The sequence below is a fragment of the Rattus rattus genome, chromosome 2 (assembly GCF_011064425.1).
Source record: "Rattus rattus isolate New Zealand chromosome 2, Rrattus_CSIRO_v1, whole genome shotgun sequence".
In the NCBI taxonomy this organism is placed as follows: domain Eukaryota; kingdom Metazoa; phylum Chordata; class Mammalia; order Rodentia; family Muridae; genus Rattus; species Rattus rattus.
This window is the reverse complement of record NC_046155.1, coordinates 168,322,214-168,338,074: the sequence shown is the minus strand read 5'-3', so window position 1 is coordinate 168,338,074 and position 15,861 is coordinate 168,322,214. Positions and strand designations below refer to the sequence as shown.

General features: G+C 50.4%; 1 protein-coding gene across 3 annotated transcripts in view; it reads left to right on the top strand.

Moving 5' to 3' along the window:
- Nucleotides 1-15,861, top strand: part of Akt2 (AKT serine/threonine kinase 2) — a 50,471-nt gene that overhangs the window by 13,832 nt on the left and 20,778 nt on the right. Inside the window, exons 1-3 of one of the 3 annotated variants that reach the window (XM_032894103.1) lie at nucleotides 373-493; nucleotides 3,272-3,402; nucleotides 13,997-14,125. In XM_032894103.1, coding sequence (XP_032749994.1) covers nucleotides 3,357-3,402; nucleotides 13,997-14,125 — 175 coding nt within the window. In that variant the 5' untranslated portion in view covers nucleotides 373-493; nucleotides 3,272-3,356. Of the gene's footprint in view, nucleotides 1-372; nucleotides 494-3,271; nucleotides 3,403-13,821; nucleotides 13,912-13,996; nucleotides 14,126-15,861 lie in introns of those variants that run through there. The other 2 variants (XM_032894102.1, XM_032894101.1) reach the window with 2 other exon arrangements.

Sequence of the window (15,861 nt, the reverse complement as noted above, 5' to 3'; positions counted from 1 at the left end):
CCTTGCCTCCCAGGCGGCACACGTTTAGTCACCAGCTGCGGTCCCAGCTCCAGCCCTCTGCACACTCAGTGTGGACATTCTGGGAAGCAGCAGCTAGTGTGCGATGGAGACAGTAGCTCCCTGCCGTGTGCTGCAGAAGGGCAGTCAGGACAGACAGGTCTCCATGTGCTCTTGAGTTCCACAGGCAGGTCTCCGTGCCCCTTCTGAGTGTCCTCAGCCTGCAGCTCCTCAGTGAACAGGCCATCTGCTTGGCTGTGCTGCCTGGAATTTCATCACCGCAGGACTGCGTCACAGACACCTCGGCTGAGGCGCCACCCTTAGTGGGAGGACGGCTGGAGCCAGGCAGGACGCAGGGGATCTTCCAATTCCTCCCCCTGCTCTTGACTGCCTGAGCTGCTGCTGACTTCTTAGTTGCTGAAACGAGACTATAAAAAGTGGCTCTGGTGTGTGGAGCTGTGGCCAGGGCCCCTACCACTCAGCTGGGAGACCCAAGGTAAATGGCTTCCCTTCGCTGAGTCTCTGCTCTCACTTGGGCATGCTATAGCTCCTCTCGTGGGTATTGGGAGCTCCACTGCCCTGCCTGAGACCGCCAGGCTGGCAGTGGCCCTCAACTCTGAAACCCTGACATTCTTAGCCACACCTGGCTGCCTTCACCTGGCTGTGAACAGCAGTAGCTGTGGGGAGGGCTGTGCAGTAGACACCAGCAGGCTCACTCTAGGGCTGTAGTACGGTTGCTGGGTCTCAGGGCTCCAAGAGGCACCATTGCTTTGGCCTCTTCATTCGCTCCCTACCCAGCTCACTAGGAAGTATTCACAACTGACCCAGAGCTGGGAACAGTTTAGGTTTTGTTTTGGGGGCCTTAACCCTAGACCCTGAGCAGTGTCTCTTGCTTTCTCTGCATCCTGCTCCCGCCATAGAGCTTTTCCATTTTCAACTTTCCTGTTTGAAAGTCTTTCCGTGTACTGCTCTGTTCACTCTTTGGTTCCTGAGGCTTTGCTCACACGCTCTGTGCACTGTCCAGAGCCCATTCCCTGCTAGTTCCTCCTCATTATTCTCAGCACCTCTCCCCCCCTTGACATTGGCGTGTGTGTGTGTGTGTGTGTGTGTGTGTGTGTGTGTGTGTGTGTGTGTGTGTGTGTGTGTGTTGGGGGTGGTGGTTCTATCTTCCCTTCAGAATGTGAGTTTTGTGAGGCCCATGGCTGTGTCTTAGTGATGTTCTTGAGTATCTGGCACCCAGGACACACACAGGGGAGATTGGTGGGCGAGGCTGAGTTCAGGTGTTTGTAACTTTGGCTTGTTGGCGAGAATCAGCTCATTCATTGCTTGACAGTGTCAGTGCCGGGCGGGCGGCCCACTTGAGTAGTATTGGTGGGTGTGGTGGAGTTTGCCGGAAAGGTCTATAGCTGTACCTACTGCAGCCTTGGAGGTTGAAACCTGAGCACGCACTGCTTCACTGAGGCCCCCAAGGAGGGAGAGAGGCCGGAGGGCTGGGCAGTCACTGTCCTGATAACATGCCCTTGCTTTCTTGGTTCAGGAACCACTCCTGAGGCCTGGTTGGTATGGGGGCGGGGGGTGTTGTTCTGTTTCCTAAGTGCACTGGGGAGCTGTGAAGGGTTTGGACATAGAAGGACAAGGTCAGATGTAGATGAAAGGATGAGAAAAAGACTGAGGAACATGGGAAAGGCCTGAGTGGGGAGGAGCCTGAGCAGACAGTGTGCAGGGTGGGTGAGTGGACAGCGCAGGAATGAGAGTGGTGGCAGGTCTGTATAGCCTTGAGTGCCAAACTGGGGACTTGGGCATTTTTGCCAAGGACTTGGGAAGCCATGGATGATTTTGAGTTGAGGAAGGACAGTCCTTGTTTGTTTGTTTGTTTGTTTGTTTGTTTAGCTGTCCTGGAACTCACTTTGTAGACCAGTTTGGCCTCCAACTCAGAGATCTGCCTGCCTGCCTTGCAAGTTCTGAAATTAAAGCCATGCGTCATCATGCTTGGCTTAAGACTGACGCATTTTTGAGGGTCTTTGGCTACTGAGTCGGGGACAGGGAGGTAAGGCCCAGAGGATGTGGAATAGGATCCTGCTAGCCAGCCTTAACAGCCTTAGAGAGGGAGTGGGGAGGCTGACCTTGGTGAATGTTTAGGGCTCCTGTGTTTGGGGGAGCCCATTGTTGCTGTTTGGCCCCACACTCCGTCATTTCCTCTTCAGCCTGGAGTCCGTCTTGTGAGTTCACACCCTCCTGCCCTCCCTGTCTTTGGCCACCTTGCCTTTCCTTTGCTTCCTCCCACTTACCTCCCTTCCTTTTGCCCAGGGCCTGGGCAGCCTGCCACTGTCACATGCCAGGCAGTACTGTGTCCAGCCCACCCGCTCCCCTGGGGCACGAGAGAAAGCTGATGCCCATGCTGTCCCTAGAGCCAGCTGCCACTTCTCCAGGGGCCTCTGTAGCTCCTGACCTGCTGTCCGCAAATAACCCTGGGCTGGGAGAGGCAGGCATAAGGCACTTTGGGCTCCATGGCCCCTGTGCAGGCCCAGGCTTCCAGGTAAGGGCCCAGCTGGCGACTGACCACAGGCGTCCTCCTCCCCTCTGCTCGGGGAACTTGAAACTCAGCAGCAGCTTCGGCGTCTGTTAGTCTGTTGGCTGTTAGTTCCTGAGGACAGATGCAGGTCTTGGAGAAGGAACCAGGACCTTGGTCAAACCCCAGGACAACTCTAGGCCCCATACAAGTATGTGCAGGAGGTTCCGCCAGGCTGCCAGAGCTTTTGAGACTTGCATTTTCGTGACTCTTCTGGTGGGAACACGGAGATCACTGGGGTTGGGGGGTGCCATGGATGTCGCTGTACTTGGGGGAAGCAGGAGTTTGCTTACTGTGGCAGGTTGATTTGGAAAGAAATGAGTGCATGCATGAGTCTGTCTTGGGGGTAGGCAGATGCTGGTAGCTTTGAGCACACCCTGGTGCCCAGGGATGTCTGATTCATCCTCGGTTACCTCAGTGCTGGGGCATTGGGGCGAGGCAGGGGGCGGAGCTGTGGCTACCTGGTTCTCTTCCTGTCCAGCCATAGGTGGGAAGGAAAGAATAGCTTCGGTGTATAGCCTGGGCATATCTGACTCTTAGGACCCCGTGTTTCTCAGGACTGGGCCCCAAGAGAAGAACTCCCCCCGGCTCCCTGACTATACCCACTGTCTGGCAAGCTACGGAGCCAAAGGGCTTGCCTCAGAACCCAGGATGGGGCAGGGCGCATCCCTCCCACCCTCACAGCTCCTCTCTTGTTTCTTGTAGACTATACTGTATCGGAGGAGCCTCCTGCATGTCCTGCTGCCCTGAGCTCTCTCAAGCTAGGTGACAGCGTGTTAATGCTGCCACCATGAATGAGGTATCTGTCATCAAAGAAGGCTGGCTCCACAAACGTGGTAAGGGTTCACTTTTACTCAGCAGATTATGCATCTCCGCCTTGCGTCCTGCTCTCTTCTAGCACCCGGTGCCCCAGCCCTGTCGCCCTAGCTGGATACCCTGAATGAGCCCAGATAAGGTTTCAGGCTCTGCATCTGTGTGGAGATTTCATTCATGCTCCCATCTCATAGGTAAAGAAACCAATGTCTAGACAGTAGTCACACGGAACTCAGCCAGGCGATATTCAACATTTATTTATCAAATACTGGGACCTTATAGAGGCCATGTTCTGCTGGGAGTGGTAACACAGTAAATGGAGGTGCACAGTGTTAGGTGGTGAGAGGTGCCATGTGAATCAGGTCAAGGGGCTGAGTAGAGAGACAGGCTCATGGGGAGGCACTCTGAGGAGGTGACAGGGAGCAGAGCCTGCAGAGAGAGATACCTTGAGAAAGAGCTACAGAATCTCCTGAAAAAGGTGTCCCAGGGGAGGGGCAGACAGGACAAAAGCCCTGAGGCTTGCTTGTGCTTGGTGTTTCTAGGAACACTGCAGCTGGAGCAGAGTGAGGTGAAAGCTGGGCAGAGCAGACTCAATAAGCCCTGCCAGCCGTGCCCTTACAGGTGACCGGAAGCCTGAGGTGTTGAGAGCCAGCAGGGACTTAGTTGTGTGGTAGGAAGCAGAGGCCCTGGTGAGGTCATAGATAAAGAAGAGTAGACCTTGAGAGCCCAGGGTCCTCTGTGCCTTGCACCAGATGCCATGTGACATTGGGAAACAGGTAAGGAAGCAGAATGCACTGAGGAGTTGACTTTGCCACTGTTGACCTTCAGGGACCTTCTCCTCGGAGGGGTGTGTGTGTGTATGTGTGTGTGTGTGTGTGTGTATGTGTGTGTGTGTGTGTGTGCGCGCACACGCGCGTGTGTGCGTGCGCGTGTGCCAGGCCTGAGGAAGCTGGTCCACAGACACTTCCATTCATTCACTCAGTGCTTAATTCATAGAGTGGCTCCTGTGTGCTGAGAGCCTCTCTAGATCCTGGAGACACAGGAGTGAGCTAGCCAGGCAGGATCCCATCTTTGTGGTGACATGTCACATCCTGGAGGAGATTAGGTGTCCAGGCAGGCCTTGGTGTCCAGTGGCGGCATGGTCTGTGCTGTGGAATAAAGTCAAGCGAAGAGGAAGGAGGCTGTGAGCCTTGCAGCAGGGAGCCATGCTGCGTCTGGTGGTTGGGTTGGTTTCCTGGAAGAACAGGGGTAAACCAGGGCATCCTGAGGGGAGTGAGGGGCACATTTGAATAACAGAGGGTGATGTCAACCTGTCCTGCCATCCCTGGCCACAGACACCAGCAGTCACAGGGAACAGGATGCTGCTTAGGGCCAGCAGAACAGTAGAGGAAACCCCATTTCCTGCTGCCTTCACAGCAGCCCAGCCCTTCAGAGCGAGCCCTGAGTTTGAGACTGTCAAGTGCAGCCATCCAAATATGGACACCTGACAGATTCTGACCTTGGCTCTGCCACTTGGCCTTGATGTGACACTGGGTAAGCTGTGCTGCCTGTCTTGGGTCTTTCTTTTTGGTATTTTGAAATGGGATTTTACTTTGGTACCCCAGGCTGATGTCAGCATTCCATTCTGACATCCTCCTGCCTCAGCCTCCCTAGTGCTAGGATTGTAGGAGTGTGCTATACTATACATGGTTGTTCTGAGTCTGTAAGGTGAGTTAACAACAATCCAGGTGTCTGATGTCAGAACCCTTTGGGCAGGACTGTCATGTGTTATGTTTACTGTGGTGTCTTCATTGCCTCAAGAAATGTCTCACATACAGGTAGGTGCTCAGCAAGCGACCGCCCAGTGAGTGATTGGGATCGCATGTACTGGCAGCTGTGCTAGGGTGTGCCAGGCTGTCGGACTGCTGTCCCTTGGCTGGAGGTTCCCTAGACTTCCTGGGTTAAGGTGTTAGGATGTGGGGAGGTGTCTAGAGTGGTGATGAGTGGTGGGGGCTTGTCTGTAGACCAGACTTAGCTGACAAAACAGGTCTTGGCTCTGGCTCCTTCTAGGGCTTCATGTCTGGTTTTGTGGTAAGGGCTCAGTTGACTTGGCTCCTGGCCTGCGCTTGTCTGTTGTCTGGCTCACCTGCTTTGAATACACAATGTGTGCGTACAGGTGCACTGCGATCATCTGAGTGCTGGCTGGCTGGTAGAACCAGGGCTCTGTTGCCACCGAATAACAGGGCATCTGTGCTAATCCATTCCCACTCCTGGTGGTTAGAATGGTTGGTCACTGTACTGGTTATTCCCAGTCTGTCAGGTCTCAGGCTGTGCCCAGGCAAGCCTGTGTTGTTGAGTTTTCATGGATGCCCTCTCAGGGTCGACTAGCAGTGACAGTGATTGCCAGAGGCCTTGGCACAAGGGTGCAGAGCTAAAGTGGGACCCTGGCCCTCTGATACTGAACTTGACTGTGCTCAAGACCTGGCCTGCGGTATGCTACCTCATACTCAGCAGGGTCTGAGGATATGACTGACTGGAGGCTGTGACTGCCACGGGTCCTATTTGTGACTTGACTTTAGCACGTCACCACCACCTATAGCAGAACACTCTGTCTCCCCTGCTGGCGTGGAGGTGGAGGCAGATGGCATAGTGGTCAGAGCGTGAGCTCCGAACTCTAGTGCCAGCCATTCCAGAGAGCTAGAGCTATGGATCTTGCCAGGACAGTGAGGCTCTCTGACTCTGTTTTCTCATTTGACTGTAAGGATTAGATTATGAGAATTTTTTTCCTTTCCCTGTAGGCTTCTTGTTGCTAAAGTGTGAAACACCACAGATAAGTGCCAGGGTCATTAGCTCAGCCTTGCCGATACCACGGGTGTCCAGATAAAGAAACAGCAAGACAGTCTTCGGCACCCCATGCCGTGCCCCACCCAAGCTGTAGCTGCTGCTTTCCGGGTGTTTTGTTGCTGCTCTCTTTAGAGTAAGGTGTGTTGTGGGTCCTGCGCAGGGCCTGTACACGTTAACAAGTGCTCCGAGTCCCAGCCCTGGATCGAGTTTTTCTAACTTTTTTTTTCAATCAAGGTGAAATTCCCATAATATGAAATAAACTTTTTTAACTTGTATAATTGAGTGACATTTAATACATTTATGGTAACCATGTTTCTCTAAAGTTCCAAAACACTTGATTATCCAGGAGGAAACCTGGAGTCCACTAGTCAGTCCTTGAGGCCACCTCTTGCGCCCAGCTCCTGGCAGCCATTGCTGCTTCCTGTCCTTGTGGACTCACCTGCTCCAGACACATCACAAGACTGGAGCCATACCGTTTCTGTCTTATTCCTCGTGTCAATCCTGCGTTCCTTTTTTCCTAAGGTTTATTTTTTAATGTGTGTCTGTTGTCTGTGGGTCTGCATGCATGCGTGTGTATGTGAGTGCCCATGGAGGCCAGAAGAGGGTGTCAGACCTTGTAGAGTTTCAGTTACCAGAGATTGCAGGCTGCCCAGAGCTGGTTCTAGGAGCCCTACCTGCGTCCTCTGCAAGAGTGGGAAGCACTTTGAACCACGGCCATCTCTCCTGCCTCTTATTCCTTCTTATGGCCAAATAGGTGTTCAGGTGCGTGTCTTAGTTAGGGTCTTACTGTGTGAAGAGACGCCATGACCACTGCAACGTACATAAACATTCCACTGGGGATGGCTTACAGGTCTATTCTTGGGTAGTCTCCACTTCCTGTTAGTATCCTGTCACGCAGGAAATTTGGAGCTTTGGCTTTTGGTGTCACTTACAACTAAATCTGAGGTGACAAAGATGGAATCCTATGCATTCTATAAGTATTGATTTAAACTAGAACTGTGTGTGTGTTGAATAGTGAGGTGGAATCCAGCTGGCCCAGTATCCCTCCCTGCATGCATGGGCTGGAAGTGCTTTGTTGTGGTGTGGTGTCTGCCCTGCTGCGGTGCATGTTTGGCTGTGCGCAGATGTTGCAGTGACTGCAGCTGTGGTAAGTTCTAAAACTGAGAAATGTGAGTCTTTGAACAAATGAGCTCAGCTTGGCTCTGGGGTCCCTTGCAGTTCCTCATGAATTTAGGAATTGGCTTTTCACTGGGCGAGGTGGCGCACACAAGTAAACAAATGAAATCCATAGGACGGGTTCAGCCAAGGAAGAGGAGGCCGCACTACACGGAGGGCCCAGGAGACTGCACTACACGGGCTCCCGGGCGAATAGCTTACCACAGAAGCCTGATGGCCTGATCCAGTCCTCAGAGTCTGCACGAAGGTGGAAGGAAAGAACTGACTCCAAAATGTTGTTCTGTGACCTCTCCCTGTGTGCCATGGCATGCACACCCCCACACACACACAATAATCATCTTTAAATTGACAGGAGAAATTAAATAGACTCCATGGCATCCAATATTCATGAATTGGAAGACTCAACCCTATCACCGGCTAGGTTTAGGTGCTAGGAAATCTCTACAGGGGTCTCTCTGTGCAGCCCTGGCTGGCCTGGAACTCAGAGATCTGCCTGCCACCTCTGCCTCCTAAGTGCTGGGATTAAAGACGTGCCCTGCCACAGCCTATGTTTTCACACAAGCCAGGACTAGCTGCCCGGGGGGACACAACCCCTAGTGGTATGGCCCTCTTACATCAATCATTAATTAAGAACGTGACCCATAGAGTTGATGGAAGCATTTTCTCAATTGAGGTTTGGTTTTCCCAGATGACCCTAGCTTGTGTCATGTTTACAGGAAACTAATCAGGATAGAATTTTTAAGTTTTTGTTTCTTTTTGAAAACTTTTTATTCAGCTGGTATGTGGTGGCACACGCCTTTATTTCAGCGGTTGGGAAGCAGAGGCTGGTGCATCTCTCGAGTTTGAGCCTAGCCTGGCCTACAAATTGAGATCCAGGACAGAAACTCTGTCTCAGAAAACAAAACAAGAAAACAAACAAAAATCTTAACTCATTTTTTATAGGTATTGTGGCTGCATGCATGTCTGTGTGCTATGCACATGCAGTACCTACAGATCCCCCGGAACTGCAGTTTCATACCATTGTAAGACGCCATGTGGTTGCTGGGAATCCAACTCGGGTTCTCTGGAAGAGCGGACAGTGATCTTAGTTGCTGAGCCATCTCTCCAGCCCCCCAAAATTGTGTGTGTGTGTGTGTGTGTGTGTGTGTGTGTGTGTGTGTGTGTGTGTGTGTGTGTGTGTGTACACTTTATCTGTGCTTACCTACACACACACACACACACTTTTAAAATGTATTTTGCCTGCATGAGTAGAAGTGCACCATGAGTGTGCCTGATGTCCACAGAAGCCAGAAGAGTGTACTGTGTCCCAAGAATTAGAGTTAAGGGCTGGAGAGATGGCTCAGCGGCTAAGAGCACTGACTGCTCTTCCAGAGGACCTGAGTTCAATTCCCAGCAACCACATGGTGGCTCACAACCATCTGTAATGGGATCCGATGCCCTCTTCTGGTGTGTCTGAAGACAGCTACAGTGTACTCATATAAAGTAAATAATTCTTAAAAAGGAAAAAGAACTGGAGTTACTGGTGGTTGTATTTCTCCACGTGGGTGCTGGGAACTGAACCCAAGTCTTGCAAGAACAACCCATTTTAACTGCTGAGCTATCTCTCTAGCTCCAGAATTGTGTTCTTAATTTCCTTTTTGGTTTGTTGTTTGGAAACACCCCTGAGTTGTGTGGTGTCTATTGGCGCTCATGATTATTGGGGGTTTGTTTTTGTGCTTTTGTTGTTGTTTTTAAACCAGATCTCTTGTTATGCAGTCCAGGCCTGCCTGGAACTCACCATGTAGCCCAGAATGACCTTGAACTCGAGGCAGATATAGACCATCATGCCCAGTTTTCTTTGCTTTTGAAATAAGGTCTTGTCATGTAGCCCTGGTTAGCCTTTAATGCTTGGTAATCTTACTGCCTTAGCCCCTCCTGCTCAGTGGTATACCACCATCTGGCCTTGAGCTCATGGTGATCCTCCTGTCTTAGCCTTCTCTATGCTAGGCTTACAGGTGTGCACAACTATACCTGGCTGGTCAGCTAGCCTGCGAGTCTGCCAGTCTGCCTGCCTGCCTGCCTGCCTGCCTGCCTGCCTGCCTGCCTGCCTGCCTGCCTGCCTGCCTTTTTCCCTTCCCCTCTCTGTCACAACCTCCTGTTGCTCCCATTGTTGCTGTCCGCATTTTGCTATGTTGCCTAGGGTGGCCTGGAACACTGCCTCACACAATTCTCCTACCTCACTCAGCCTTTAGTAGCTGGGACATTGAGTCACATGCCACCATGCTCTTCCCCCCTGGCTCCCCATTCTAAGTAAGCCAAAGCCATGCATGGACTTGCTGTGAGGCTGAGGATGATAGTGAACCCCTGGTCTTCCTGCTTCCATCCCCATGCCTGGATGATGTAGTGCTGAGGCTGGTACCCAGGCTTCTTACGTCTAGGGAAGTGCTGGACCGGCCGAGCTACATCCCCGCTTTGTTTGGATTCTTCTGTGGTTTTTACTTTGTAGGCTCTTGTTTCCCACAAATAAAGATAATTTCACTACTTCTTCCTTTTCAGTGTGAATGTCTTTTATATTTTTGGTCAAAAAAAAAAAATGTGTGTCCTTAGAACTAAGTGACAGTTCAACTACTTTGTAGAATGGAGGTCAGTCCATCATCAACAGATAATCACTTTGCTTAGCATTGGTGAAAACGGACATCCTGGTATGGCTCCTGTCCTCAGGGAACCCTGCAGTCTCTGCTTTGTGACAGTGGCAGCAGCATAGCCTTTTTTATTGCCCTTGTCACATTGATCCATTCTGTTCCCAGGAGTTGAGTACGCAGTGGTGAAGGTGCAGCACTCCATCAGGTACCTCTCTGCAGTCACTGACTGACTCCACACGCTCAGCCACTTTTATTTTTCCAGTTTAGCGTCATCTTCTTTTTATCTCATATCTAATAAGCTGAATGCATAGGGAGTTCATCAGTTTGGACTCCTTTCCACCATAGGCCTTTGGGGTGGGGTTGGGGAGCAGGTTGGCATGTCCATTGAACCCCAGAACCTCTCTTTTTGGCTTCCTTCTTTCTCTGATCATCTTCTTGCATTTGGTTCAGGAAGCCGTCAGCTTTTAGAGTGCATCATATGCTCAATACCCACATTAATTCTCCTGGCAACCCTCCTGCCCTGAGCTTGCTTGTTTGTAGCAGTGCCAGCAGTGTGCTGGGTGCCATTGTGGACGCTTCCAGTTTTACCATGGTAACTTTTGTGGGCTGTTCCTTTGTGAATACTATCCATGCCTTTGATGTCTGCACTACCGCTTTTGTTGTATATTCCCATACATGTGGCCAAGGAGCAACTCTGCATTTCCTGAAAGGCCTGGAGAACAAATATTGGTGCCTCCCATCTTCCCCTTTCCTTTGTGTTTGACATTTAGCAAATGACTGGAAGACAGAGGCCCTGGCTGGTAGCGGAAGCGTATGTTTACTTGGTCGTATGTACAGTTTTCCTGTTTCTTCAGAAACAAGCTGTCCCTGTGTTGTGCAGGCTGGCCTCAGATTCCTGAGGCTGTCCTGCCTCTGCCGTCTCAGTACAGCTGTTATTGCAGTCAGTTTTAGACTATTTGGTCTTTTTGGTCTCACTCTAGACTAGGAGCCCTGGAGTTCCCTATGTAGCCCAGGGTGGCCCTGGAACTTCCAGCAATCTTTCTTCCTCAGCCTTCCTAGTGCTGCGATTGCAACTGTGAGTTCATACCGGTCTTTCAGTTTTAGACAGTTTTACCACCCGAAAGGAATCTTTCTCACATTGGCTCCTCACAGTCCCATCTCCAGGCAACCCCAGGCAACCTCTAATCCGCCTTTTATCTCCAGAGAGTTTTGGACATTTTATATAAATGGGCATAGAATGATAGATAGATATAGATAGGTAGATAGGCAGTCAGGCAGGGTTCTTGTCATTTTAGGAAAACATGTCATAAATTAGAAGCATGACACTCCTAATTTCCATGAGCGTCACAGTGTAGCCACACTGGAATGGAAGAATTTTGGTTGTGTGCATCCATAGAATGGAGCAGCAGTCTGTCATTTCTTTCTCTGACCAAATAGTAGCCCATCATTTAGGCAAAAATTTTTTGCAACCTACTTTTTTTTTTTTAAATTTTTTTTAAACATTTATTTATTTATTATGTATACATCATACAGCTTTCTGCCTGCATGTATGCACCTGCAGGCCAGAAGAGGGCACCAGACCTGATTATAGATGGTTGTGAGCCACCATGTGGTTGCTGGGAATTGAACTCAGGACCTCTGGAAGAGCAGACAGTGCTCTTAACCGCTGAGCCATCTCTCCAGCCCCGCAACCTACTTTTAATAAGTGTTCAACCTCTCCTCTAGCCCACCATCCAGCAGAGGTAATGGAAGAGAGACGTTATTAGGATATGGGGGAAGTGGACCTGTTCAGCAATGGTTCTTTGGGGGTGAGCTCTGTCTTCTTGGGCGGCAGTTCAGTCCCACAGCAAACACCAAATACGACTCAGCAGCTGCAGACCAGGCCTCTGGGCGGGCAGATGCCAGGCACGAACCAGTAGCTACAGTCCAGTCTTTCAGCAGGCAGACACCAGGCAGCTGTAGTTCAATCCTGAAGAAACCACCAGGCTCACCAGCTGGCCTGAGGTGAGGCCACGGAGGCAGCGAGCTGCTGCAGGAACCTCAGGAGCAGTTCTTGGCAGAGTTCTCTCAATGGCGGTGTTACCACAAGTTGAGCTCAACAACACTATGTAAGGTGAACCAATACGTGCCTGTCGTTGTCAAAGAATAGCAAGACAGAGCAGAGCAAACCGATGCCCAGTGCTTGCTGGTCTCCCACTGTCTGTGGGGTCACATTTATATTCCTTCATCTCCGGTCCTTTCATGTGTTTATTACATGAAAACATCCTTCACCTGTGCCTGCTTCAGGAAAACATTCTTTCACAAGTTTGCTTTAGCAGGACATCCTTTTACCTGTGTGCCCCAGCAAACATCATTTGACATAACTAACTTTCCAAAGAACTAGAAGGTTCCACTTTACATGATATGGGTCCAGGAAGTTAATAGTGGGCATTTGGGTTGTTTCACCTTTTAAAAAGCACTTATTGGGCTGGGGAGATGGCTCAATGGCTGAGAGTACTTTGTTCTTGCAGAGAACCCAGATTGGATTCCAAGCATCTACATTGTGGCCAAAACTATGTGCAACTCCAGTCCAAGAGATTTCTGGCCTCTGCAGGGACCTAGCATGCACATGGTGTAGATATATCCATGCAGGCATAGAATTCACGTTCACATATAGAATAAAGAAATTTTAAAACTAAAAACATAAAATAAATAAACGTGTGCCATGGGGTTGGGGATTTAGCTCAGTGGTAGAGTGCTTGCCTAGGAAGTGCAAGGCCCTGGGTTCGATCCCCAGCTCAAAAAAAAAGAACCAAAAAAAAAAAAAAAAAAAAAAAACGTGCCATGGTGTCTGTGTCAGAAGACAACTCTGGGAGTCGGTTCTTTTTACCGTGTGGGTGTGTGTGTGGGTGTGGGTGTGTGTGTGTGTGTGTGTAGGTGTGCAGAGAGGTCACCAGGTGTCCTGCTCTGTCACTCACTGTCTTACTCTTTGAGACAGGGTCTCTTACTGAACCTTGCTGGGTTTTGGTAAGACTGGCAGCCGGCAAACCCCAGCCATCTCCTGTCTCTGCCTCCCATCCTTCCCCAGTGTTAGGCTACAGGATCCATGAAGCTGTACCTGACCTCAGTAAGAGTCCTGGGGGCCCATACTCTTCTTCTCATGCTGGTGGCAGCAGCAAGCCCTCTTAACTCCGAGCCGTCTTCTCAGCCCTCTCTTCCTTCTTTGACTGTTAGAGTGTAGCTCTGGATATATGTATATGTGGAATATGCTTTTTCATGTTGTTTTACTTTTTATATTTATTTTTACCTGGAATATGCTTTTTCATGTTGTTTTACTTTTTATATTTATTTTTACCTGTTTCAAGACAGGGTTTTTCTGCGTAGCCCTGACTGTCCTGGAACTCGCTCTGTAGACCAGGCTAGCCTTAGACTCAGAGATCTGCCTACCTCAGCTTCCTGAGTGCTGGGATTAAAGGCATGTGCCACCATGCCTGGCTTAAATGCCATTTTAGTTTTCAGCAACCTTTTAACTGGTCATTGGAGAGTGTTGGATGTGAGTATGTGACCATAAGCAGGGGACTTGAGTATTCAGTTAGGAGAAACAAAAGGGATCAAGGGATGCTTCGAGGGTCGGGCAGTGTTTGACATCTGATCCCCTACATGGCTGTGTTGATGAATATCAGCCTGTGGGATTTGAGTGTTTAGAGCCCTAAGCATCCCTTAGGACAATCCACGTTGGCACCAGTAGCTTGCTACTGCCATATATGCTAAGATGGTGTTACCCTGGGACACTGTTGCAGGTAACTTTCTGCCAGGCATGACCTGTGGATCACTTGGGTCCGATGCAGTGCCCCAGCCTGCGTCAGCAGGTGCTACCTCCAAGGTTCCCTTGGGAGAGCCTCTCATCTACCTTCCTCCCAATGTGGTACCCTTGTGAGTCACTGTCATCCTGGGCTGCCTGCCTGCTGGGACACTATTTAACCTTGCCCTGACCTTTCTCCTCCTGCCTTGATTTCAGGTGAATACATCAAGACCTGGAGGCCCCGGTACTTCCTTCTGAAGAGTGATGGATCTTTTATTGGGTATAAAGAGAGACCTGAGGCCCCCGACCAGACCCTACCCCCCCTGAACAATTTCTCTGTAGCAGGTGCGTATCAGGGCCAGGATGCCAGCATTGCTGGCAGGTATTAGGGACACATGGGACACAATTATGATTGAGCTGGGACCTGCCTTAGGCTTTCACCCTCAGATCTGACTCTGTCCTTTCTGGCTGCTGCTCATTGTCAGTGAGTGTTTCCGTCCTCGGGAGAGTGGGAAGTCAGGATGCACCTCACCCCTTTGGCCCTGGTTCTAGCTGGTGTCCTGTCTGCTCTACTAAAGTCCTCCCTGCTCTCTCTGTCCCACTCACCAAATAAGTGTTGGCATCTAACTGATCTGCTCCAGGGCTTACCATATGTCCTCATTTCCCTCTGTGGAACCTAACCTTGTGTTTTCTTTGTGTGCTTGTGGTTTTCTAAGGTAGGGTCTCACCGTGTAACCCTGGCTGTCTCGGAACTCACTCTGTAGACTAGGCTGGCCTCAAACTCAAAAGAGATCTGCCTGCCTCTGCTTCCTGACTGCTGGAGTTAAAGGTGTGAACTGCTACTGACCTGGTATTTTCTTGACCAGCTTGACAAGCCCAATAATCCCCTGGTATTCTTGTCTCCTTCCTCCATTATGAACCCAATACCATGTTCTTGTCATAGCTGCTGAGAATGTCTCATAGACTACCCTGTTTCCATTATCCCAGATCCCATTCACTCTGAGGGCCTTGCTGCAGCTTCTGCTTTGACTTCTACCTTTGCAGTCTCTGGAACCCAGCCTGGTGTCCACCCCTTCTGCAGAAAGCCTTTTCCTGGCATCTCTCTTCCTGCGCCCATGGCCCTGCCACATCCGCTACCAGCTCCAGCTTCTGACTCGATCTCTAGCCTATCTCTAGCAGCATCTTGAAAATTTTTCTGTGGGTGGCCTCTAGGACCCCCATCCTAACCATATCCCAAGCTGACCTTCCTGTCCCCTGCCCACCATCTCCTCTCTCCCCTATCTCCATCTGAGGCAATCCTGTTTAACCCTAGGTCTCAGGCAGTGACCTGGGACTGGCTCTAGATGCCTCTTCCTGCCCTGAAGTCCAATGCCCTTCCCTCCCCATTAATCTTGGTTAACTCTCTGTGCTGTCTCTGGCCTTCAGCAAGAAGGACTTGTCTCAGTCTCTACACATCCCTTCCATGGCCCCAAAGACAGACTGGATTCCTCAGTGTGATTTCCAGGGTTCTGCCAGGCCAGCTTGATCCACTTCTCCAGACTTGAGGCTTCTTTCTCCTGTGGCCTGCCTTGCACTGTACCACAGTGTCTTACTAACCATGTCCCCTTGTTGTTGTAAAAATATAAAAAATAAAAAAAGTATGGTTGTCTTTTAACCCCACTAGGTCCGGCACCGTGGTGCTGGAAGATATCTGCTGCGTCTCACGCACTTTGCTCCATCCCCTATCACACTGCCGAAGGCCTCTCTCTGAGCTGTCTGCAATCTCTCTACCTATCTAGTGCCCAAGGCAGGTCTCCATGCCAGAAACACACATCCCAACTCCGTGGTGGCCCAGACCAGCCACCCCACACTCCATTACACTTAAATCTACACATGAAAGAACACACAACACAATAACCTTAGACCCAATTGATAAGATATAATTGCCCACCTAAACATACAAAGCCCAGTGCCATCCATCCCTTAAGAACATTAATAACAACTGTAAATACACAGAGTGGAATCTTATCGTCACCTTCCATGTTGTCTACCAGCTACTCTACCTCCCCCTCTCTCTCCCTCTTTCTGTTCCAGTCTCCTCC